Source organism: Leptonychotes weddellii, chromosome 12, assembly GCF_054177405.1.
Source record: "Leptonychotes weddellii isolate Sample4059 chromosome 12, ASM5417740v2, whole genome shotgun sequence".
Classification (NCBI taxonomy): domain Eukaryota; kingdom Metazoa; phylum Chordata; class Mammalia; order Carnivora; family Phocidae; genus Leptonychotes; species Leptonychotes weddellii.
Window position 1 is genome coordinate 19,679,155 of NC_138380.1, and position 24,138 is coordinate 19,703,292.

A 24,138-nucleotide genomic window follows, 5' to 3' on the forward strand; every position below is an offset into this window, starting at 1 on the left:
ACAGACAGATAACACAAAAAGCCAAGTAACCCAACTATCATGCCATTTCTTGGGTCCTGAGGTCCCCAGTCTGCCTTCCTCTCTCTAACCTATCAAGTCTTCTTTTCTATTTTATAAATAATGTCCAGGGTTTTGTTTTTTTTTAATCAATTTTTTTTATAATTGATGTTATTTTCTTAAATTGAGATATAATTTACATACCATAAAATTCACACTGTTAACCTTTTAAGCGGTTCAGAAGTTTTTAGTACATTCACAAAGTTGTGACACCATCATCATTCTAATTGCAGAACATTTTTGTCATCCCAAAAAGAAAGCCAATATCCAAGAGCAATCACTTCCCATTCCTTACTTTTTCCAGTCCCTGATAACCACTAATCTGCTTTCTGTATCTGTGAGTTTGCCTATTCTGAACATTTCACATAAAAGGAATCATGTAATATGTGGCCTTTTGTGTCTGGCTTCTTTCACTTAGCATATGGGTTGAAGATCTGTCTATGTTGCAACATGTATCAATACTTCATTATTTTTTACTGCCAAATAATATTCTATTGTATAAATATATTCTACATTTTGTTTATCCACTCGTCAATTAATGGACATTTGGGTTGTTTATACTTTTTGGCCATAATGCTGCTATAAACATTAATGTACAAATTTTTGTGTGAATATATGCTTTTAATTCTCTTAGTTATATACCTAAGAGTCACATAGGACCGTATGTGGTAACTCTGTGTTTAATTTTTTGAGGAATTGCCAAACTGTTTTCCAAAGCAGCTGCACTACTTTGCATTCTCACCAGTAATGTAGGAGGGCTCTTTTTCTCCACATCCTTGATGATGCTTGTTACTGTCCATCATTTTGATTATAGTCATCTCTGCGGATATGAAGTGGTATCGCATTGTGGTTTTGATTTGCATTTTCCTAATGACTAATGATGTTGAGCACCTTTTTATGTGCTTATTGGCATTTGTGTATCTCCTATAGAGAAATACCTATTCAAATCACTGGCCTAGTTTGTACTTGTTTTTTTTTTTTTCCTATTGCTGTGTTATAAGAGTTCTTTTACATATACTGGATACTAGACCCTTATCAGAAATATGATTTGCAAATACTTTCTCCCATTTTGTAGGTTGTCCAGTGTTTTTGTTGTACTTAGCTGGAGGAGTAAAATACATCTACTTCATCTTCCTGGAGTAAGAAGTCTCCCAAACTAGTTTTATAATAGCTTTTGGAAGGGCCAAAGTGTACTTCATTGCTTAAAACTATTTTAAAGTCAGTGTGGGGCTATCCTAGTGTTCGATTTTTTTTGTTGTTTCAAACTTAGAAATTATTTTAAAGTCAATTTCAGGGGAGGATTTTTTTTTTAAAGATTTTATTTATTTATTTGACAGAGAGAGAGACACAGCGAGAGAGGGAACCCCAGCAGGGAAAGTGGGAGAGGGAGGAGCAGGCTTCCCGCCGAGCAGGGAGCCTGATGCGGGGCTTGATCCCAGGACCCTGGGACCATGACCTGAGCTGAAGGCAGACGCTTAACGACTGAGCCACCCAGGAGCCCCAATTTCAGAGGAGGATTTTAATGTTTTTTTTTTTCTATGCATTTTTGTGACTTCTCTCCCCGTGTATTCAGAGAACATTTCCACTTGTTGTGCCACGGCTGGTTGGTTATGTGCCATGATACATGTCCTGTTAGCTCTCTGGGTAGCCATGGGGGCCTGGGGCAGCCAGCATTTACACCAGCGTTTTGTTCAAATATTATCATTTATATGTGTGCCAACAGGTGCAAAGGGTGAGGAGTCCTGGTTAAGAGAGCAGAAGAGTAACCTTATAGCCCCGTGAGAGTAAGGAGCCCCTGTCTATGGTATGTTTTTAAGCTCTGCAGTCAGAGCAGTGAAAATAAGCACAGGTATGAGTGAGCATTCCTCATTTCTAGGCTAAATAGATGGGTCTTTAATCTTTTCTTACCAAACAGTGAGCAATTCAGAGTTAATCACAAGAAATCAAGAATTGCGTGGTATCTCCACAGTCTTCACCCAAATCACCTCCTGAGTTCCTCAAAGACTGCTGTCTTCTTCCTGGGTAAAGGTTATTTTTTATTTCTATGCTTCTGACTCTACTTCTCCTATAAACTCAAACACTGCTATATAGCCACAGCTAGAAATACCAGAATCATTTTGAACTTCAAATATTTCTTTTGTTCCATAGGTGCCTGGGTGTCTCTTACCAGCTCCCCAGCCTTGCCAGACTGTGCCATGAATGGATTATGCTTCTGACGAAATCCCTGACGGCGTTTTGTTGGGTCTCCACCGCAGGGTTCTTGTGTATTCTCAAGCACCCTCTCTGGGTTTCCCTTCCACTGCACCACAGGCTGATGAAGGGACACTTTCCAAACCACAGGGCTCTCCCTTTGTCAGTGTCCTACACTCTTTCATCGCCTGTATTAGCCTCTCATTTCAATCTCTATCCAATCTAATTTCAAATGTCCAGTTTTCTAAAATTCTGTAGACTTTTCTCCACTGCGTCTCTTCTAGCCTCACTTCTAGTCTTTTTAAAAGGTAGTCAGATGCAATTAGATCCAGTAATTCACATTACTCTTGTTATCTCCACACAAAGTAGTCATGTCCTTTTTTCTTCTTTAGTCTCTACTTTGTCTGAATATTTGCTAATAGCCTTGATCTTAAGCGCTCAAACTCATTACCAGACTAGGTACTCTTCACTTTTATTTGGTATTTAATTCTGTTTTTTATGTCAAAGGAAGAAATGTATGTAAAAGCCTTTTATAAACCAGAAAGCACTATACACTCATATAACTTATTGAGATTAACAAAAGACCACTGTGCCGCTTTTCACGCTTTCTGCTCCTTCTGAGCCAAAAGAACTTCTCCGTAGAGGAGGGAAATATTGAAGAAAAATAAAGCAATGGAGTTGTCTCTTAGCAACTGAGTTCGTGCCTTATAAATCTTGCCCACTTTAGATTACTGCTGCTCAAAATCACTTGCTTTCCTTACTGACTCAGTGCGAATAATGTTATTAAATTATAGGAAAACAAAGGGAAAAAATCTAACGAACGAGTCACTCCATTTATCGATTGTTCTCTCTCTTGCATAGCACTATTGATAGAGTTGGGCTGTCTCTTTCTCTTGATTCTAATTGCACAACTTTTATATATATATAAGTATATATAAAAATATATATATATATATCTTTTTTGCAATTTAAATTATAAACTAAGTAGAAGCTAAATACCACCTTACACATTTCGAGGTTATCCGAGTCTTGAAATAATATGGATGTTACATAGGTAGTATATAACATATACTGTAATAATAATCAAGTTGTGCATAGCTTAAAGAAAATCAGGTGTCCAAAAACTCAAGCCAAATTGGGGCATGATAATTTGTGTTATAAAATAATTCATTATAAGGATTCTTCAGGTAGTAGATCTTCATAGTATATTTCACTTAGCAAATAATTCCAAGTACCTTTTATGCTAGACAATGGAAGAGATGTGTGTGTGTGTGTGTGTGTAAATAGTCTTTGGCTTTCAGTATCAGAAGGTAGATAAGACTTGCACACAAATAAGGCGGTATAATGATAAATGCCTTGTGAGTGCTGAGCTGAGTGCTGTAGAAGTTCAGAGGAGGGAAAGGTCACTTCCAGCTGGGTGAGCTATTATGATTACATGGACAAGATGACATGTTAGAGAACAGAAGACCAACGGAGAGTTTGTCAAGTTTAGTAATTAAGGCAAGATTGAAGAGGCAGGTAAGACGTTGGCGCCTTTAGCTCTAGAACAAGGAGTTTAAACTTTAGTCAGGAAGCAATGGGGAGCCACTGACATTTTTTTTTTTTTAATCAAAGTCTTGTCTCGGAAAATTTATCTAGCAGTAATGTGTAATTTCAGTTAAAAAAAAAAACTGGTTTGCTGATAGTCTTTTAAGCTCCTTTTGTATGAAACAAAGCTGCATTTATAAATAAGCCAATTATAGAATTGATTCATTTCTAGTCTTTTTAAAAGGTAGTCAAAAGCCTATTTTCAGATGCAATTAGATCCAGTAAGATAAGCTGCGTAGTTAAGATGTAAGCGTTCTATGAAGTGGGGTACAATACTACATTTCATATTTTCTAAAATCATTTTTAAGGATCTTTTGTGTCAGCTATTCCTAGTGTCTTTCTCCAGCTGCAACAATGCAGAAATCCTCCATTTTCTCTTTTTCCTCCCTGCTTCGATAGAATGAATGTCTATAATGAAAAGACCTTCTTATCGGTCGCCCTCTCAGATTTGTGCTTAATTTTGCCAAATATTTGTATACCTCTGCAAAAGACTGCACTTGCCTGCCTTCTCCTTTAGTGGGAGAAACAGACGGTAGGAGCGCCGGCCTACCTCACAGGGTTGGTGTGAGGCCCTGCTGGTACAAAGATGAAGTGCTGTGTAAATACTCGGAAAATGCTGATAATTGATTAATTGAGAAATGGCCTTCAGACACTTTGCTAGTGGAAACCGCTCTAGATTGGAAATGCGATGTTTTTAATAATAAAGACCATAAAATATGGCTGGCTATTGTCTTCCTTGTGTGGTGTGCCTTGGGGAATTTAGAGCGTAAAATGGGTCCCACCTGCTACTATTAGGGAAGTCACACTTCCTACATATTTACCTCACGGTGAAATCGTGTTTTTAAAACAGCACAACGAGTATGTTTTTGTGAGCCATATTACAAACCAGGAGGTTGGGAACATTCAGCCCGGCTTAGTTACTAATTCGCTGAACAAATCGGTGATCCTTTTTGTACCTTAGCTTTCTGACGAGACTGCCCAAAGCTGCCCCGCCAAAAGAAGCTAACTGCTGGGTCAGCAACACGCAAATGTAGGGGACTCAGGAACACTTGTAACCAAAAGCTATTACGTAAAATAGCTTCAGAGTAAGACGGCAGGACACCGAAGAGCAAGCACAATGTTTGCCCTGTCTTCTTCCCCCACTGTATTGACCAGTGGGTTCCCGCCTGAGGTCAAAGTTGCAGGGGAGAAGGGTGTGCATTGAGGAAGAATTCGTGGTTCCCACTCCGGAGATCCGGTCACATCTCAGGTCACTTCCAGCCTGAAGAACCTAGAAAAGATCATATTTGATTCTACTCTTGGTCTGTGGTGCTATTTGGACCTCTTAGCCATTTTCAGTCTCTCCTGAGAAGGCTCAGGCCTTTCAGCCTCCCTGACTGCTGTCATGTCTCTCTGAGCTTTTGGAAGGCCACAGTCTGGCTCTAGGGCTATACTGTTTCCCGCTGTCTCATCCTGATCCGGAGAGTGTGTGTCTTCAGGTGGAAAAAAATAAATTTTTTTGACTCTGGAATTTTATTCCCTGATGAATTCATAAGTAAAGATATAATAATAACGTGATGTAAGTTGTTTTTTTGAAAATGTATTTTGGGTTTCAGAGCAAGAATTTTCTCTCTCTACTTCTGACCTAAAACATGAAGAAAAGCTCGGGCTAGTCCTGAAAAAACATCAGTTCATGCCATTAATTGGAAGCATTTCTTTTATCTGAACTTGGGACTGAATCTGACTAGCTCCTCCCAAGGCTTAAAGGTTAGGAGCACAATTTTAGAAATGAGAAACTTTGAAACAGTTTTCCCCTTTTTTGCTGTATCTTTCGAATGCCAGGCAGAGCTTGCCATGCTGAATCAAATTGAAGCATGCCCAGTAAAAAATAATAGCCTGTGGCTTGGGAACTAGACCTTAGTTCGTTCAGAAACCAAAAGGATCCTGGCCCCGTTTTAGTGTATGGAAACTCTCCAAACCACCTTGGCTAGCCCCTGGTATTGTAGAACCAGGCTGCAGAACACGAGGGCTTGGTGCTCTCCGCACTGGTGGGAATCCATGGTGAATACTAGCGCACAGACTGTGTGGTCTAGGTCAGGCTGCAGCATCAGCACGAATAGTTGAAGACCAAGTTCAGGAAAGCGAGGGAAACCACAAAGACTAAGCAGAGAGCAAGGGCTTGCTTGGGTAGCCACAGCGGCACATTTTAGACATTCAGAGATCATTGCTTCTTTCTTTCTCCTTGGCACATCTTCCCCACAGAAAGATTATGGGGGAATAAAAGGAGGAGGAAAGCCTTGACTCAAAAAGAAAAAAAAAAAAAAAGATTATATAAAGTGATCATCTGTATGGCCTGGGGCTTCCTAGTGTTTATTGGGTATGTACGCTTTCAATACATTTGGCCAATACTTTCCCCTTGATTCCTCATCGTTTAATGAGGCTGTATAATCCAAAAGAGTGTTAATGAGGCCCATTTACCTACTATGATTCCATAAGAACCGGATAGGAAGGCTTGGGGAATACTTGTACTCCATTCTGTTTTTACAGTATTAACTCATTTTCTTCCATTAAAAGCCTATCGTATTTTCTTTTTAGGTAACAGTATGACTAAATACATTGAGAAGCTAGAAGAGATCAAAAAAAGTGAGTAACACTATTGACGGTTTGGGAAAATAGAGCACTGAAGTTCTAGAAGTTGGTTATTAACAACCTTAGCCCCATCCTACAGCTGACAGGCACGGAGATCTGTGGGAGGCGGGCGAGCCTGGCAGGTGCCGAGGAGGATGTGGGAAACACCATGTACCATCCCAGCCAGCTGCTGAGGTTGTTGCCTGAGGGCCGAGTTCTGCCCGACTGACATCCCACCGGAGATGCTAGTGTTGAAATGCAGAATGAGCTCTCTAGTTAGGCAGCGAGAGTCCGAGCTTCTGGTTTCATTGCACTGCAGTCTCCACGACCTTTTTCAAGGTCATGATCTTTCCTACCTTCTTCGTTCTCTCTATGCCCGAGATAGGAATAATATTATCTCTTCTTTCATAACCTCCTTTTGCATATAAATTAATCAGTTATTCATGAAAGACATTGAGAGGTAAGAGAGAGCGAGCTTAAAGTGGTGCTATGCCTTATGAATTCATTGCAGTCTGCTTTCCTTTAATTAAAAATCATATTTCATGCATGTCCTTTTTACAAACTAATCTGCTTCAAAGATAAGCTACTAGTCACCGAGTGCGTCGCCCTTGCACAAAATCATAATTTTTCAACCTGTGTCCAAAATGGCTGGAAAGCGTACACACCAAGGCCAGAATTAAAGAAGTAGGAACATCTATTTCCTAAGATGGATTTGTTCATCTCCTCAGGAGAGGAACCCAGTGCCAGGGGAGTAGTTAGCTAATGGTAGTAAAGAGGTGCTCTGATGGTTCGTAGTTCAGAACTTCACTCTGGTAATACACATCCTTCAGGAAGAGAATATTACAAACCCAGAATAAACCAGAACTTCTGTTTTTATAACACAGGCCTTTGAATTTAAATGATAATGTTTCTGCTTCTTTTGAATTGCTGCGGTATTAAGAAACCCCAGCCGATAGTGTGGACTCAGGAACAGCTTTATGCTGACTCTTGATAGTTGCCGTGTTCAGCTATAAGGGCTAATGTTATAGACGTTTGTTTTTTCATGGGTAATGTCACACCATCCTTTTCTTCTTTGATCCTTTATATTAGATTTTGTACTTTTATTATATTTTACATTACATAAGTATATATTCTTTAAGTATATATTACCATTTTAAACTGTTTGAAAAAAATCTCATTTACTCACCCATGCTTCACTGTTGTTGTCCTTAGTTCATCCACAGCAGGTAAAATTCAGCTGGCTTGCTTCTGGTTGGGCTTGCAATCTCCTTTTGCCTCCTATCCATTCGTAGCTTAATGTAAGCTCACATGTCCACACCAAGATTTGTCCCCTGAAAATGTTCCGTTCCACCCAGATTGCTGAACCCTGTTTAAAACATTTCTTAAAAGCACAATGTGGTTTCTCTAATATCTAAATTCTAAATGGAGCTGGTCTCCCCACCCTCCACCGCCCCCCACCCCCCCGCCAATACCTCTAGAATAGAGTCCTTGAAAATGTTTGCTTCCCTCTTTAGAAGTTTTGGACTTCCTTTTAGGAAGACAGGAGGTACCTCTCATCTTGTTTCACACACTTTGTGCTGATTCCCTGACTAGAATTATTTCAGATTCTGATTTGAGATCTACATTTTGGAAGCTATTTCCTTCTCTTTTCCTGTTTTCTGTTGTAGATGTTCTTTTGGGTCAAAAGGGAGGAGAATATTGCCTTGTTTCGTGACATCCTAGACCCATCACTTTTCGTGGGTTACCTTAGATGCCATGTCTTTCTGTGAAATCACAAACCTTGTTCTGTTACTTCCTTTGATTTGTCTTCCACTGTGAGCCCAACTTCCCTTTGCTAGTAACACGTTTTAACAGTACCCTGAAAACGCAGAATTCCTTTGTAATCTGAATATTCTTTCTACTCTGTCTCGGGAAAACAGACACTCTGTGTCTATTGACTGCTCACAAAGCCTATTCTTGGCTTCTGGTGGTTAGATGACACTAGCTGGACCCAGTGTGAAGCATCCTAGATAGTCAGGTCTCTGTCCTTCCAGTAACTCGAGAGAGGCATTCTGAGACTCCAGACTTACTGGAGAAGCAGAACTTGATAACGTATCTGAAACTAGGATTTTTTTGTCTCCATCCCGGAGTTTGGGAGAAGCGACCGTAGCAGAAGCTCCATCCTTAAAGCTCTGTTCGCACTTGCAAGGACAGAACGACAGAGCTTTCCAAGTCAGCCTTTTTTTATAAGCTTTAAAACTTACTAGTAAAACATCTAGTTTGATCTTTTATCTCTGAGTAATAATGTCAGAAAGTCCTACCGATGGCTGTCCTTCTAAACAAGAACCAGGTATGTAGAGTTCAGGCTCAAATGTGCAGCGGGATGCCCAGCCCCTATGAGAGGATTGCTAGAAATGCCAATCCGTAGAACATAGTAGAGCCTGTTTTTCATTTGAGATCATTTCTACTTAGTCAAAGGGGATTTGAATGTGTACCTTTTGTACTGGGAATGTGAAGAAGTGGAGAAATATTTGAAACTATGCAGCTATACCAAAAGAATATCAATGGAGAAATGTCACAGTGCAAGCTACTTGAAAGCTGTTGACTCTTTTTATTGGCTGATTTATTGCCATTGTGATTTATATAAATGACTTTTGGTGGGCAGATTGGTGGCAATTGAGAGGAGACTGTGGTTATTCAGCTGTACTTTTGAAAGCTTCTGCCCAGCCTCTTGGGTCTGCATCCTGGCAGGTCTTAGAAGTTCCTTTGCATTTAGGTTTGTTACCTTGTTGTACCCAGAAGAAGCTATTCTGATAATTTTCTAGAAGTAATGGTTAGTTATTAGCCAGATGGCTCTCTTTGAGACATGGAGAACAGAGAAGCTTGACTTCACTGTAACAGGAGTCTTGATAGAGTGACGCAAGTCTAGTTTTTAAAGTACTATTACTTCTTGACTCTGAGTCCTAAGGTGTTTGGTCAACCAAGCTAACGTTATCCTCCAAAGGATTCGTTCTGTGTTGGTTTTTGGAAAATTCGTGGAAATGATTAGGAACACCAGGTAAATACTTTTAAATACCTTTAATCCTTTCCTTTGTTGCTAGGATTCTCCGTTTCTGCGACTTCTATGCTGTGAAGGCCTTAGTAATTATCCCCCTAACCTTTAGTAATTCGGAAATAATGAGGAAGTACTTAAGGAATCATGGGCGCCAATATAAAAATGTAGAAGTGAAGGGAAGCGTAAGGGTGGGTGGGAGTTCGATGCTGAAAACTCAGAATTGGCAGTCATCTTCAGGAAATTTTAAGGAAGCTAACTTTTAGCATGTCTCTGTGGGACAGATACTAGGTCATGTGAGACTGGCTAAATTTTAAGACTGGTCAATGTGATATCAAGAACTGTTAATAACAAACAGGCGTAGGGGCGCCTGGGTGGCTCAGTCGTTAAGCGTCTGCCTTCGGCTCAGGTCATGATCCCAGGGTCCTGGGATCGAGTCCTATATCGTGTTCCCTGCTTGGCGGGAAGCCTGCTTCTCCCTCTCCCACTCTCCCTGCTTGTGTTCCCTCTCTCGCTGTCTCTCTCTCTCTGTTAAAAAATAAACAAAAAATCTTTAAAAAAAATAAAATAACAAACAGGCGTAGAAGTGCCCCCATTTGAGTTGTGTCTCAGGACTGTCAAGATAGCACTGAATAAATATTGATGTTTCAGAATGATTTTTTTTTAATTGTGGTAAAGAAAAAAAAACACATATCACATTTACCATCTTCACCATTTTTAAACATGACACTGCTGCACAACAGATCTCGGGAACTTTTTCATCTTGGAACACTGAGTAGGTGGATTTTTACTGAAGTGAAGTTGTGGAGAAACTGGTAGAATAGATTATCAGGACCAGGCCTAACTTTCTGCCCAGCATGGTACCCGGGGAGGTGGGGGGGGGAAGTGTCCTATGTCTCCAGCATAATTTGTAACCTCAGGAACAGAACCGGTCTCCCTTCAGGGCAGAGTTAGAATAATAGGGTGTGAATGTCCTACCACCTGTTTGACCTGGGGCAACTGAGCTTCTCTGGGTCTCTGTCCTCATTTGCAAAATGCAGACGTTTATTCCCTGCTTTGTTCTGAAAAGGATTTAAAGTGGCTTACAAAAATGGTGGTCAAAAGAAAGACAGCAGAGTAAAAGGGAAAAAGGGTAAGCGGACAGAATAAATGCAAGGGGTAAAGTCACAAGACACAAAAGGATGGCTTGTAAATTCAACTTTAGGTTTCCTACCAGCCAAAGCAAGGGGTGGGGGGGGAAGGGGAATAAAGAGGTGATAAGAATGTGTGGCACACTTAATTTTGACCATACCATGAGGATTGTATATGAGATAATATATGGAAAAGCATATAAATCACTTGAAAATTATACCACATAACTTGACGACTAGAAAGAATGAGTACCTCTAAGAAAGAAAAATATACCTAGAAAATTATTTGTCCTATCCTGCTTTTCAGATTATAGATACAAAAAGGATGAGCTTTTCAAGAGACTAAAAGTTACAACTTTTGCCCAGCTGGTAAGTTGAACGATCCTCCATTGGAGCAAAGACTCTAATTTGTGCTGGTTTATGTGAGTATTTCTAAATTCCACGGCTAAGTAATGTTTGCAGAAGGGTTTCTTCTGATTCTTTACATTTCACCTATGGGAAGATTGATGCGTGGTGTGTGTGCTCATTCAAGGGTAGTATGAACAGTCTTTGATAAAGTAAAGTGTACATTCCACCTTTAACTCATCACACTTATGGTTTAGGTTTTATTTTTTTTCCTTGCATGCTTTAATATTTAGAATCTAGAATTCTGGTCTCTGGATTGTTTGGACATTTTTCTCTGTGAAACCAGGTGATTGCCATGGGCTATTTTGTTACTTTCGGAAAGTCACTTTCTTCTTTCATTTGAAAATTAGGGGCAAAGTGTCTCTCTGGCCCCCAAACATGAGTTTCATTGATGTACCTCAAGGTGGATCTTGGGTCTTAGGAGCTGAACTGTGAAAAGTGCTTTAAAAACTGTGTGTAGGTATACAGTGTTGTGATACATATACTCATAATTATATTTATTTCTTCATTGCATGCAGAATTGTTGATTCAATTCTGTCATTGTAAGTACTGCGTGTTGAGACTGAAATATATATGATTATTTATTCACGTTTCTTATCCTAAATTGTCCTTTTGGCCTTTTAAGTTTATTATGTGATGTTTTAAATGAATCTTTTTTTTTTCTGGAACTATCATCTGCGGTATGATTACCATTCCCAAAATGAGGAGGCCTGAGATTTAGTCTCCAGTGGGGGACACTGACAGTCCCTTAAACCAAGAGATCTTTGATGTTTCCTCGTCTGTTATAAAAGACAGAACTGCCTCTGTTTAAAGACATACAGGCATCTATACATTTCATTCTTTCTTCTATCAGGTCATCCAAGTTGCTTCCCTATCTGATCAAACACTGGAAGTGACAGCTGAAGAGATTCAAAGGCTAGAAGGTAATGAGAATTGAGGATGTGGGGCAAATAAACGATTGCCCATTTGACTGAAGGTACTCACCCTGTCCGCCTTTGCTGTTGTGTTCACAGGGAACTGGGACTTTGATGGATCTATTTGCAATTAGATTGTTACTCTCTGAGAAATGGTACCTGGTGCTTTAATTGTTAATTCTTATTTCTTTTGAAAAGCCATCTGGTTTTCTGGCTCTAACATTTGTAGTTTTAAATGTTTTTGATGTGTTTAATATACTGATTACTTTTTTTCCAACAAATATTTTTAGTGCCTTCTATATATGCACAGGTCTCAGTATGAGGTGCTAGGAGACTACAAAGATGAGTAACGCCCAGCTCTGCTTACAGAGAGTTGGTAGCCACATGTGTGCACGTGCACACACGTATGCGTGTTGGATGAGGAGAGTGATAACAGAAGCACAAAATCACGAACGTGGCAGAAATTCATAATGGAGGACTAGGGAGAAGCCATCATTTGTTGAATATATATTGCTAAGTACTTCACTCAAGCTTTCTTATTTAATCTTATCAAAAACTCTAGAAGGTACACTTTAGAGATGAGAAGCCCAAGCCTCAGAGGTTAAATTACTTGCTTAAGGTGAGACAGCCGGTAAGGAATGGGCCCGGGTTACAGATCTACGAGTGTCTGGTAACAACCAATGCCTTTGCTGTGGGAGTTCTGAGGAAGGAAAGGCACTTTCCAGTTAGAAAACTGAGGTAGGCTTTCTGAGAGCTTTTGAACTGGGCCAGAAAGGAGGGTAGAATCTCACAGGTGCAAGTTAAGGGTGAAGTTCTTGCAACCTGAGCAAAGGCATGCGGAGAATGAGAAGCTCCAAGCGAGTTTGGGGAATGCGTCATCCCGCCTGGCAGCCGTCTGGGGGAGGCATGGGTGCTGGGTCGGAGATAGGGCTAGGAAGATAGGCTTCTAGCTCCAGGTTTCCTTTCTGAAATGCCGAGTCGAAAATAAAACCCCTTAGTTGTACTGTCATGAAAAGAATACATAGAGTTAAGGTCTTTATTTTATCCTGAGGTACTCAACCATCAATGTGTGGCTGTTTACTGAAGGGAAATGTGTTCTGTGAAGGTTGATGTAGGCCAGGACTTTGACTTCTGATTTCAAGACAAGTTTCTCAGGAAGTCCGAGCCCTGGTTTTGTGCAACTTAACTGTCATCTCCCTGGACTTGTTTTTGTTAGGGAGGATAAAGAGCACCTGACAAAGACAGGAATTTATCTTTGACAGATACCTCTCATGGCAGAGAAATAAGGGCTCTTTGTATCAGAGATAATTGAGTCTTCTCATAGAAGTACTCCCAATTTTAACCTGGTTATATAAGTACCTGGATTTGGTCCTTTAATTCATTGCAATTGCAGCACTGGAACATATGGGCACATGCAATTTTCTCTTCTGAGATGAATTTGCACAGCAAAATAGGCTCTTATAAAGTAGGACACCATAATGTGTGAGTAATATTAGTGTTTTTCTAGTGCTCTACACAGAATAATAACTCACTCAGGAATGCCTGTAGAACAGATTGTATGCATATTGGCTATTTTTGAAGGAATAAAAAAATCTCCTTTTGTAATGTTTACTGTTTTTTCCTGACTTAAAAGTGTATTTCTAGAAAATTAGAAAACTGCAAAAAATACATATAAGGAAAATTAAAATAATAATCCCTGCTAACATTTTGCTCTATTTTCCCCCCTACCTAACTGCCCACCCAAATCCGTATTCTTTGTGTATACTTTTGAATTGTGCTGTTTCAGATTAACACTTTATCATGCATACTATCCTATGTCATTAAATGGACTTCAAAAGCTGAATTGTGAAGGTTGTGTTGTCATATAATGCCTGTCCTGTGGCTATACCATAATTTAATTATTCTCCTATTGGACATTACGGTTTTTCTAATTTTTCAATTTTATAAAACAATACCCTAACGTAAATACATAAACGTTTGTGTGCGTCTGATTATTCCCTGAAGATAAATTGCTGCAGATGGTTGAAGGGTGGAACCATTTTAAGATGCTCAATGCTGATTCCACATTATCTCCAGAATGGTTCTTCCTGTTTGCATTCCCAACAAATAAGTGAGAAGACCTGTTTCTCTTCATCCTAGGCAATGCTGAGTAATTATCATTTTTGCAAACGTTTGCCAATTTGATAGATGAAAGTGGTATCTAATAATTTTCCTTTGAATCTCTCTGATCATGAAATTGAGCTTTGTGTATCTGTCTGTTTATTGGTCATACCTATTTCTTCTGAGCACATTCCATGTCCTTCCCCAGTTTTTTTCCCTCATGGAACGTTCATCTTTTACTGATTTGTAAAAGCTCTGTGTATTAGGATATCTTTAAACATTGGAAACCAGTACAGCCTTGAAAATGAATGAGAAAAAGCTTTACTTAATGATTTGGAACAGTTTTCAAGCTGTATCATTAAGTAAAAATAAAACAACAAAACAAAAAACCAAAGTGTAGAGCAGTGTGAGTGGCATTCTCCTGATACGTTAAAAGGGGAAGAAATAAAATAGATGCAAAAGTCTGTAGTTGTTTTATTTCTGGAAAAAGACATAAATCTGTGAAGGTAGTTCCCTTGGGAGAGGAGGCCTGAGGGCCTACGGGTCTGCAGTGGGAAGGGACTTCCTTTCTGTATTAATAGTTTTATCTTGTTTGCATTTTTACCTTGTGCACAGGATCTTTTTTCAATTAAAGCACTAGTTAATTAAAAAATGCTTTGTGAATTAAGTATATTAACCTTTCCTCATGCATCTAGGTCATAGATATTTTTCCTAATTTGTTACTCACCTTTTAACTTTCTTCATGTTGGTTTTTGACATACACAAGGTTTGCATTTTTACGAGATTTTATCTATTAGCCTTTCATGTTGTGTTTTCTTTTATTGCCTTAGGCTCATAAAATCCAAAATAAGATCAACTATTCACCTATATTTTCTTCTATTAGCTTGCTTGGTGGTTTTGTTTTTTGTTTGTTTTCCTACATCAATCTCTTTGTTAATATTTTGGTATATGATGTGAGGGGGTTTTCTAAATTCGATTTTTCTACATAGTTGGCACAATATCCCACCACCATGTATTCACTCGTTCTCCCTTTACCCACTGGTTTGTGATGTTACCTTTAACATTTATGTTAGCTTTTTATATATATTCTGGGATTTGTTTCTGTGTTCTCATATACTGTTGTTCTGGTTTGTGGTTCAGCATTGTTTTGATCATTTACCTTTGCAATATATGTTACTATTCGCTAAGGCATATTCTCTAAATTACCCATATGTATGTATGTGTGTCTGTGTGTGTGTATATAAATATGCAATAAGTATATACATATATAATATTTTATATATATATATATATACATATATATATATAAATTTTTTTCATTCTCATCTTTAAAATCCTTTTAAGCTTTCCAGAAATCCCGTTGGGATTGGTTTAGGGCTAAAAATTAAGTTTGGAAAGGATTAACATCATTTCACTTTTAGTCACCCAGTCAGGAATGTGAAAGTACATCACTGTCTTCATTCGGGTTGTCTTTAATGTCTCTTAAGTAAAATTTTTATAAGACCTATAAAGGATGTAAGTTTTTACAGGCCCTTTACATGTCTTAATAGGCTTATTTTCGAGGAGAGCATATCTTATATTTGCAGTTGTTACTGTAAATGAGATGCTCGTCATATTCCTTTCTAATTGGCGTATAAGAAAAGTAGTTTGTTAGTATTTCTTTTTTTAAGCTAACCACATACTTATTTCCCTTATTCTCATAGGATTCTTCTGAAGTTTCTAGGTATTATATATCATATGCAAAATAAATGTTAGTATCCTCTTTAATAACTAAGCTTTCTTCTCTCATTGTACTAGTTAGAATAGCAAATTCCCAGACTTTTTGGTACAGTCTCCCTCCGCACTCTTAAATTGAGGACCTCAAAGAATTTTGGTTTATGTGCATTATACCTATTAATATTTAGGATATTAAAAATTTTAACTGAGAACTTAAAAATATTTATTTACTATTTCATTTACAAATAGTGATACTGAACCCATTGCAAACATAAATAACATTTTTATGCAAAATAGCTGTATTTCCAAAACAAAAAGTTTACTGAGCATGGCATTGTTTTACTTTTTTTTTTTTTTTTAAGTCTCGATGTCTGATTTCATAGTAGACAGCTGATTCTCATGGCTTCTGCATTCAATCTGTTGCAATATGCTCTTTGGGTTGAAGTACATGAAGGAAATCTAGCCTCTCACGGACCTGTAGTTGAAAAAGGGAGACTCTTTTAATAACCCTTCCAGATAATTGTGGATACATATCTTTGATACCATACTAAAACTTGACGACTGGTAGCTTCTTAAAGGTTAGTTGTAATGTGGAATCTGAAACCATATCAATGCATGTTTAGTACTCTGTTCCATTAAACCCACTGGTCTGTCTTGCACTTTGAATTAATCTTCTTACCCATGCATGATTTTATAACATCATTCAATGGTCATTTGGAAAAGATTGATTCACGGAGTTATGAAGATCTTCCAAACATTGACAAATTTCATTCATTACACAATATCCACAAAAAAATCATATTTATTAATCTCACCACCTATCTTATCAGAAAAGTCATTAAGTACAGGGAGGCAGTCAAGCTCCTGATGGAGAACACGGTTTCCAAAATTCTGATTTTTGGTCAAAATTGAATCTTTACACCAATACCATCAGTTGTTTTCCTTGAAATGACAGTTCGCTTAGATCATTTTTGAGAAAATGTCTGCCACATGCACAAGTCTAAGTAACTATAATTTTTCTGTCAGTTTTCCTTCCAAGTAAAAGTGGTGTTCAGGGCAAAAGCAGCCCTAATCACACTAATACTTTGCCTTGAGACAACCATGCTATCTTGGGGTGGAGCCGACTTGCTATATGCGGACTCCCTATTTCATCACACAGAATATTCAAAAGGTGTGTACTTAAAGATGAGATTTAATAGAATTATGATTATGGCTCCATTGGGGACTTTTTTAAAACGTGACTGCCGTATTTATTTCTCGAGCGCGTACATATTGGTGAAAAATATGAAGCTCACTAATAAAACTCAGTGCCTCTGCCCCACTGTTGCTCAGGTGCTCACAGGTTTAGCCCCCATTGCTTTGGCACCATTCGTGCAAATATGAACATAGTAGAAGAGACCTTGCGGGTCCCCCTGACAGGGTCTCGGGGACTCCTGGGGTCCTAGGTGGTAGAACTTCCAGGACAATTTAATAATTGTGATAGGATTTCCTTGTCTTGACCTAATTTCAGTGGGACTGCCGTGAATAAACTCAGAGGTCAACTTTACTTATTTATCCCTCTGCAAATCTTAGACAATGACTCTTCGACGACTTCAGAGCCCGACGGGGAAATCGGTGCCAGGACCAACGGGAAGGGGAGCCCCGGGGAACAGTCGCCAAGCCCCATGCAGTTCATAACGAGCGCGGGAGCCGGGGACTCCAGTCGCTCCACTCTGCAGAGGTACGCTCATCGGATCTATGTTTTCCCTGCATTTTACTTCATACTCCTTTGGATACCAGTTTCGGTGATTTAATCACCGGAGAAACAGACTGGCAGTAGTCAAGTCCCACATTTTCACCCCAGCCCTTCTAATTTTCTCTTGATATGAATGCCACCGCCTGACTCTTTTCACAGCATCTTAGTGAAGGTAAGAGTATATTGATAGGAGAGCATTAATTTTCACTCCTGAATTCCATCCTTCTCAGCCTTCCTGGATGCAGGTTTGCTATTAGGACTTAGCTTTACAACTACTATCTTTTGATTCCCACTCCTGCCCCCTTTTCTGTCTGCTGCAGCTTATAATTACCCTGTCTGCAATCAGAAGAAAAATAGAGTGCCAGTCGCCGTGCTCTGATATTAACGCAGGTGCAAAGGAGCACGAAAGCAGCCTTTGGAGTGAGTTCTCAAACTGCACGGGACTGGTCCTTCTTTCTGCGAAGACTATGATGCAACGCTTTCTCGCAGATATTAGGTGTTGATTATAAGATGGGGATGATTTTTGGCGCACGACTATCCCTTCTACTGGCAAAACAGTTGTACCAGGGAAACTAGTTCTGCGAGGGAAGCAATTCCTATCATCAGTACCACTGTTATTTTTTTTAAGATTTTATTTATTTATCTGAGAGAGAGAGCATGCGTGCCCACGCATGAGTGGGGGAGGGGCAGGAGAGAGGGAGAAGCATGCTCCCCACTGAGCAGGGAGCCCGATGCGGGGCTCGATCCCAGGACCCTGAGATCATGACCTGAGCTGAAGGCAGACGCTTAAGCGACCGAGCCCCCCAGGCGCCCCCAGGACCGCTCTTGTTTTTTTATAACTACTTTACGCAAGAACTCTAAAATTGGAATTAGCGACACAGACCAATAAGACTTCCATTGAGGATGCAGTTTCATAGGAAATAGATTTTCTTCTTCTCCTGTGCACTCTGTGGCATCTAGTTACAGCATTTATCGGGTCTAAGTGCAGGATTGGATTTGCCACGCTGGGAGAGGAGCCATCAGGCCATACTCGTGTGTGGTCGGGCACACACGTCTTCAGAGTTGCCTGGGAAAGGCGTCCTCTTATTCCACTACAGATACTTCACTCCTTGCCATTTTGTTCATAACAGCCACTCCTCTTAAGCCTTTGATTCATATTTTTTACCACATTTTGTCTGTAATCTTAATATGGTGACCAGTTTTATGACCTTAGAAACAGAACTGTCAATAGGAAGCTCGTTCATTTAATCCTAGTGTTTCCTCTGTCTCATTATATGAATGCCACCAAATCTAAAAGCCTCTTCAACCTCAACACTGTCACCTATAAACCGGGAGTAAGTACAGATAACTATTGAAAACATTAAGATTCAAAATACGTATCGGCTAGGTCGCTGTGTAAGTAGATGAGATACATTAATCGATGTTGGTTTATGTTACATCTAATGTACATAGAAAGCCTTCATTTTTCCTGTCCTACCAGCCTGATTCTTTCCCCTTTTGGTCTGCTTTCTTACACTCCTCACAATTCCCTTAGATTAACTGTTGGCCTCTTTCTTTCTCTGAACGCTGCCCTTGTTGCTGGAGGCGGCATGTGCCCTACGGTTTCTGCCCCCTCAGCCATGCTAATGACCTAACATGCATTCTCTGAAGGTGCGTATGGATGGACACGTGGGTCCCTTCCTCAGGGTCCAGTGTGACAGAATGGGAGTCCATACGGTCGGGCATTCAGAGGCAGAACTGAGACACCATATCCATTTTCCTTTTTCTTTGAAGTGTCCTTTGAAAAGACACTGAGCCCTCTCTGGCTATTCTGAAGAAACGCATTTGACCTTGAAGCCACTCACCCCTGACTAGTTTCTGCCGACCTACTTTTCACGTGCAGTGTCATCAGTGGTGTTGGGGAACTGGATCTAGACAAAGGGCTAGTGAAGAAAGCAGAGCCCAACACCAAAGACAAACCTTATCCTGACTGCCCCTTCCTGCTACTAGATGTGCGAGACAGAGATTCTTATCAGCAGTGCCACGTTATTGGAGGTAAGAGTGCGAAGGCGTTCTCGTGTCTCACTCCCAAGAACAGAGCCCGTTCTGGAGTCTAGGCAGGCTTGAGCCACATCCCAGGGTCAGCAGTTAAGGAAATCTTTTGTTAGCTGGATCCATCATGGGAACCTGGAAGTTGGCTCTGCCATAATGCTCTGAGACAGGCTGGTGACATTCTCGGATGGCTCTGGGGCCCGGGGCTAAATGTCCGAAATGGTGACATGAAGCTTCCTGTTGTGTTCAGTGTCCTTTTCTCTTCTCTCAAAAAAGTATTTAGGTTTATGGCTCGTTGATTTTGCAAATATGGTTCTTTGAGCTTTTAGACTTTAAACCAGCCGGGAATTTGGGGCCAAGTTGTACTGAGAGCTGCAAACATCCTAAGCTTTTTCTTCTCTTTGCAGCTTATAGTTACCCAATTGCAACTCTGTCTAGAACGATGAACCCTTATTCAAATGACATTCTTGAATATGTATCCTTTGTTGCATTTTAAGGAGTTGGGTGGTTTGAGGACTGTAAGAGTCAAACTTACCATGAATCATGCTCCTAGGAAAAAAAGCTGGGTAAGGACCTTTGATATTAATTAGCTTACTTAGCATATTTTAGAATTTGGATTCTTAGCTGTTGCTGAGTATCCTGACCATCTTGGCAGATGCTTCCAAGCCATCCTGCAGTGGGCCAAAAAACATTAGGTTAAAGGCTGTGATCTGTTGAGAGTTAGTCCTAAGACCTTTTTTCCCCCCAGAAAACTTGCCCAAGTAAAACCTAAGAGTAAATTTTTTTCTTTCTGTTTTAAATTTTTTCTTCTTAAAATCTTACTTTCTTTTTTGGCTCATAAAAATTACACAAATAGAAAATAATTTAAGCACTGAAAAATATAAAAAAGATTGATAATCATACAATTGAACAACTCTGATTATGTTTTTTGCATATTTTGTTTCCACTTGTCTTCTCTGTATTCTTTTCTAACAAAGTAGAAATCATACTGTAGATATAATTTAGTATTTTGATTTTTCCTCAGTTCATAGTACAGTGTATTTCTCCATGCTAACACAAGCTCTTTGTAAACTCCATTTTTTTTTTTTAAAGATTTTATTTATTTATTTGACAGAGAGAGAGATAGCGAGAGCAGGAACACAAGCAGAGGGAGTGGGAGAGGGAGAAGCAGGCTTCCCGCCGAGCAGGGAGCCCGATGTGGGACTCGATCCCAGGACCCTGGGATCATGACCTGAGCCGAAGGCAGACGCTTAACGACTGAGCCACCCAGGTGCCCCTGTAAACTCCATTTTTGATGCAGTACTTACCTCATCTTACTATATACTATACTATGATTTACTTTTTTAAAAACTCTTTCTCTCAAATGGGCCTTTAGGTGGGTCTCCTTTTTTTTACTATCATAAATAAGGCTGCAGTGGACACATAGGACAGAGAGGTTTTCTATGTCCTCACCTGTGAAATGGAGATTGTCAGACCTTTCAGGGCCGTGAGGATAAAAGAGCTAAAGGGTATAAGGTGTGGAGCTAGTAGTGATAATCTTGGACCACAGTGATAATCCATTTATAAAAAAAAGAATACCAGCTCAGGAAGGTGAACCTAGACCGTTCCTTGTTCCCTGGGAGTTTCTCAGTAGTTCCAGTGCGGGCAAACCTTAACTTCTGTGACTCTTAGAAAAATGCCCACGGCAAGGTCATCATTCTGTACGACGATGACGAGAGGCTGGCCAGCCAGGCGGCCACCACCATGTGCGAGCGGGGGTTTGAAAACCTCTTCATGCTTTCCGGAGGTGAGTGGGCTGTACTCTGCTTGGGACTGAAAACACAGGTATCTGGACTCCCAACCCTTCAACCCCTCCCCTATCACCCTTTTCCTGTCCACGTTCAGAATTTAGAATCCTGGAAGGAGAGAGAACCGTGCTGGCTGCAAGGGGTCAGGAGTTCTGTGAAACTTCCGTTAGCTCCATCAGCACATGTTTTTAATTCCTGAAATAACGCTGTTGCTTTCAGGCTCTGTGAGAAAGCCTTACTGCTGAAGACTGGAGCAAAAGGATTTCTGGTGGAATTCTCAGAATCCCGCCTAACCACCGACATTTTCTGGTGTAATTTGCTTCATGGTGAAGCAATTAAGATGTCACGTCCTTGTGTTGGCTCGGACCGGAAGGCCAAAGATTAGGAGACATGCAGCCACCTTTCCAGGTCTTGCCTTCGCCTCACCATGTTAACGCTGCTTTTTCTGATGCTCTTCCACACCTAGGTCTAAAAGTCTTAGCTCAGAAATTCCCAGAAGGACTGATTACCGGTTCCCTGCCAGCCTCTTGCCAGCAGGCCCTTCCTCCTGGCTCTGCCCGGAAACGATCCAGCCCCAAAGTGCCGCCCCCACCAGCTGAGAATAAATGGAGATTTACCCCAGAAGATTTAAAAAAGATAGAATATTACCTGGAAGAGGATCAGGGTCCTGCGGACAATCCCAGTAAGATATTTTGACCTTTAGAGATCACGTTTTCTGTAGAGCTTTGAAAATGACCTCATCGTATGAAAAGTTTGATCTCATATTCGAGTCTTAAAATATCTGTAGGGGATGGGGAGTGTAAGGGTGCTGTAGGGGGAGGGGTGGAGGCAAGGGGTAGTGATCCCAGGTTGTGGGGAGAATTAGACGTTGCATATAGACAGAGAAGGAGAAAGGATTTATGAGTCAGATAACATATGTATTTCAGGCAGAGTGGAGGGGCTCAGCTTGGGCACTAGGATTCCCTCTCTGATGGGTTTTGTTTCCCTCTCTGGCTTCTGGGCACCTCGAAACCCTGCCCAACCTTCCCTTGAGCACACTACTTTCTCTTCTCTTTCCCCTAATCCCTCCTGTACCCATTTCTACCAAGAAGGAATGAAGGCCAGGCTAGGTTGGTTGGGGATAATGGAGAGGAAGAAAACAAAAAAAGGTCACTGGGCTTCCTTTCGTCCCTGCCCCTTCCCCATCTTCAAGTTGATCTCAAGGATGAAGAGTAGGTTTTAGCCTAAAGTAGACACTGAATAGGACTTCATTAGCTTAAAAGTGGTTGTACCCTAAGACTTCATTAACTTAAAAGTATACTTGGCAGATTGTGCCCAGAGTCATTCTTGCAGCTCTGCTCCCTGCTTTCTTGCTCCCTTCAGGCCGGCTGAGCCAAGTGAACGCCGCTGGAAGAGACTCCAAGGTTCCAGGCGCCCGCAGCAGTCAGAACCTGCCCACCGGGGGCCCTGCTGGCCCCCCAAACCCCCGCTCACTCAGCAGCGGCCACCTGCAAGGCAAGCCCTGGAAGTAAAAACTTTGCCCGTCTTAGTCAAATAAATACTTCTTCTCCTTTCGGAACCCCTGAGCAGTTCCCAAGTTGGTCATTTTCAGAAACTGCCGCAGAGGAAAGACCCTGCCATGTGTGACAGGCCCTCTGCCCTCTGCCCGGGGCCAGCTCCTCGCCTGCATCCAGCTCGGAGGGAGTTTTACAAAAACCAGAGGCATGACAGGCTCTAGTGTCCTCCCTATTGTTTACAGAATATTTCAGTTTCTGAAACTGAGTAGGAAAAAAGAGTCTAATTTTTTAGGCCCCTTTTTCTTTCAAATAAGGTCCAGCTTGTATTGGGTCATATCCTGCATCGTTTTGTAAATCTTCAGCCCCATCTGGTATGTTCTTCCCAGCCACTTCTTTTTCACTCACTGGTCTTGATTTCATTAAGGTTCTCCAGGTGGGCTTTGCAGCAGCCGTCCAGGGAGTGGGGGGGGTGGATGCTTCTTACCTCTCAGCCACCCCCAGGCGTGGGCCCACTGGCTGAGGAGCTGTCTGCCCAGCGCCAGCCGCAGGCTCTGTCATGAGTTGGGAGGCTGGCACCTGGAGCTGTGCTCAGTTTTAAGGTTTGGTAGAGCCACCCTCGCGCTCCCTGAGTGTTCCTCCTCACCGGATGTTTTCCTGGAACCAGCCCCGTGACGATGTGCACTCAGCTGCCTTCACTCCGGGGCCTGTGTTAAGGGCCACTGACACACCTCCCTGCCCACCCCGACCTGCCCCTCATTGGTGGTCGGTTTCTCCTTCGTAAGTTTCCACTCCCCAGCTCGGGCCAGTCCATCTTCGATGGATAGAAATTATGGCCACTTGAAAAAGCAGCTTCAATTGGGCAACCTCAGGCACACAAGGTGAGGACAGCTCCGCTGTCCTTTGTCAGGGCTGACAGCCCCTTTAAGCCCTAGCTTAAAAATACAGTATTAGTCTAATTGAGTAATTAGTGCAATTTCCTGCTTACTTTTCATTCTCATGACTGAGCTGTGATTAGGAGGTTGTGATTATAGATTCTGGTTTGGGCCAGAATTTTGAATCAGCATTAATTGAATTGCTAGGTGACTGACATTCATTCCATTTAATTGGGGGAACAAAAGACCTCAGGTAAGGATGAGGGACTCCGAAATCATCAGGCAAAGGGAGAGAGCCTTGTTAATTTTTATGGTCTGTGATCTGTAGCTGTGATAAGGGACCAAGGAATAAATTGTGCTCTTTGTCATGGCAACCAGCTTCTGAAAAGCCAACTGAAAAATTGCCTATCCTTAGGTGGTTCCTGCTGCCGGGTAAGATTTGCCTTACCAGGACTATTTTCTCACCACCAAAAAAAAAAA

At 40.9% G+C, this 24,138-nt stretch overlaps 1 protein-coding gene across 3 annotated transcripts in view; it reads left to right on the top strand.

The window, feature by feature from the left end:
* The window catches only part of CEP41 (centrosomal protein 41), a 42,913-nt gene extending 20,065 nt beyond the window's left edge, over positions 1 to 22,848 (top strand). Inside the window, exons 1-10 of one of the 3 annotated variants that reach the window (XM_081800088.1) lie at positions 1,783 to 1,861; positions 6,409 to 6,456; positions 10,910 to 10,971; positions 11,861 to 11,930; positions 17,310 to 17,457; positions 19,355 to 19,506; positions 19,911 to 19,978; positions 21,175 to 21,289; positions 21,757 to 21,972; positions 22,653 to 22,848. In XM_081800088.1, the coding sequence (XP_081656214.1) occupies positions 6,417 to 6,456; positions 10,910 to 10,971; positions 11,861 to 11,930; positions 17,310 to 17,457; positions 19,355 to 19,506; positions 19,911 to 19,978; positions 21,175 to 21,289; positions 21,757 to 21,972; positions 22,653 to 22,801 (1,020 nt within the window). In that variant the 5' untranslated portion in view covers positions 1,783 to 1,861; positions 6,409 to 6,416 and the 3' untranslated portion in view covers positions 22,802 to 22,848. Of the gene's footprint in view, positions 1 to 1,782; positions 1,862 to 5,469; positions 5,581 to 6,408; positions 6,457 to 10,909; positions 10,972 to 11,860; positions 11,931 to 17,309; positions 17,458 to 19,354; positions 19,507 to 19,910; positions 19,979 to 21,174; positions 21,290 to 21,756; positions 21,973 to 22,652 lie in introns of those variants that run through there. The other 2 variants (XM_081800087.1, XM_081800086.1) reach the window with 2 other exon arrangements.
* Positions 22,849 to 24,138: the final 1,290 nt, after the last annotated feature.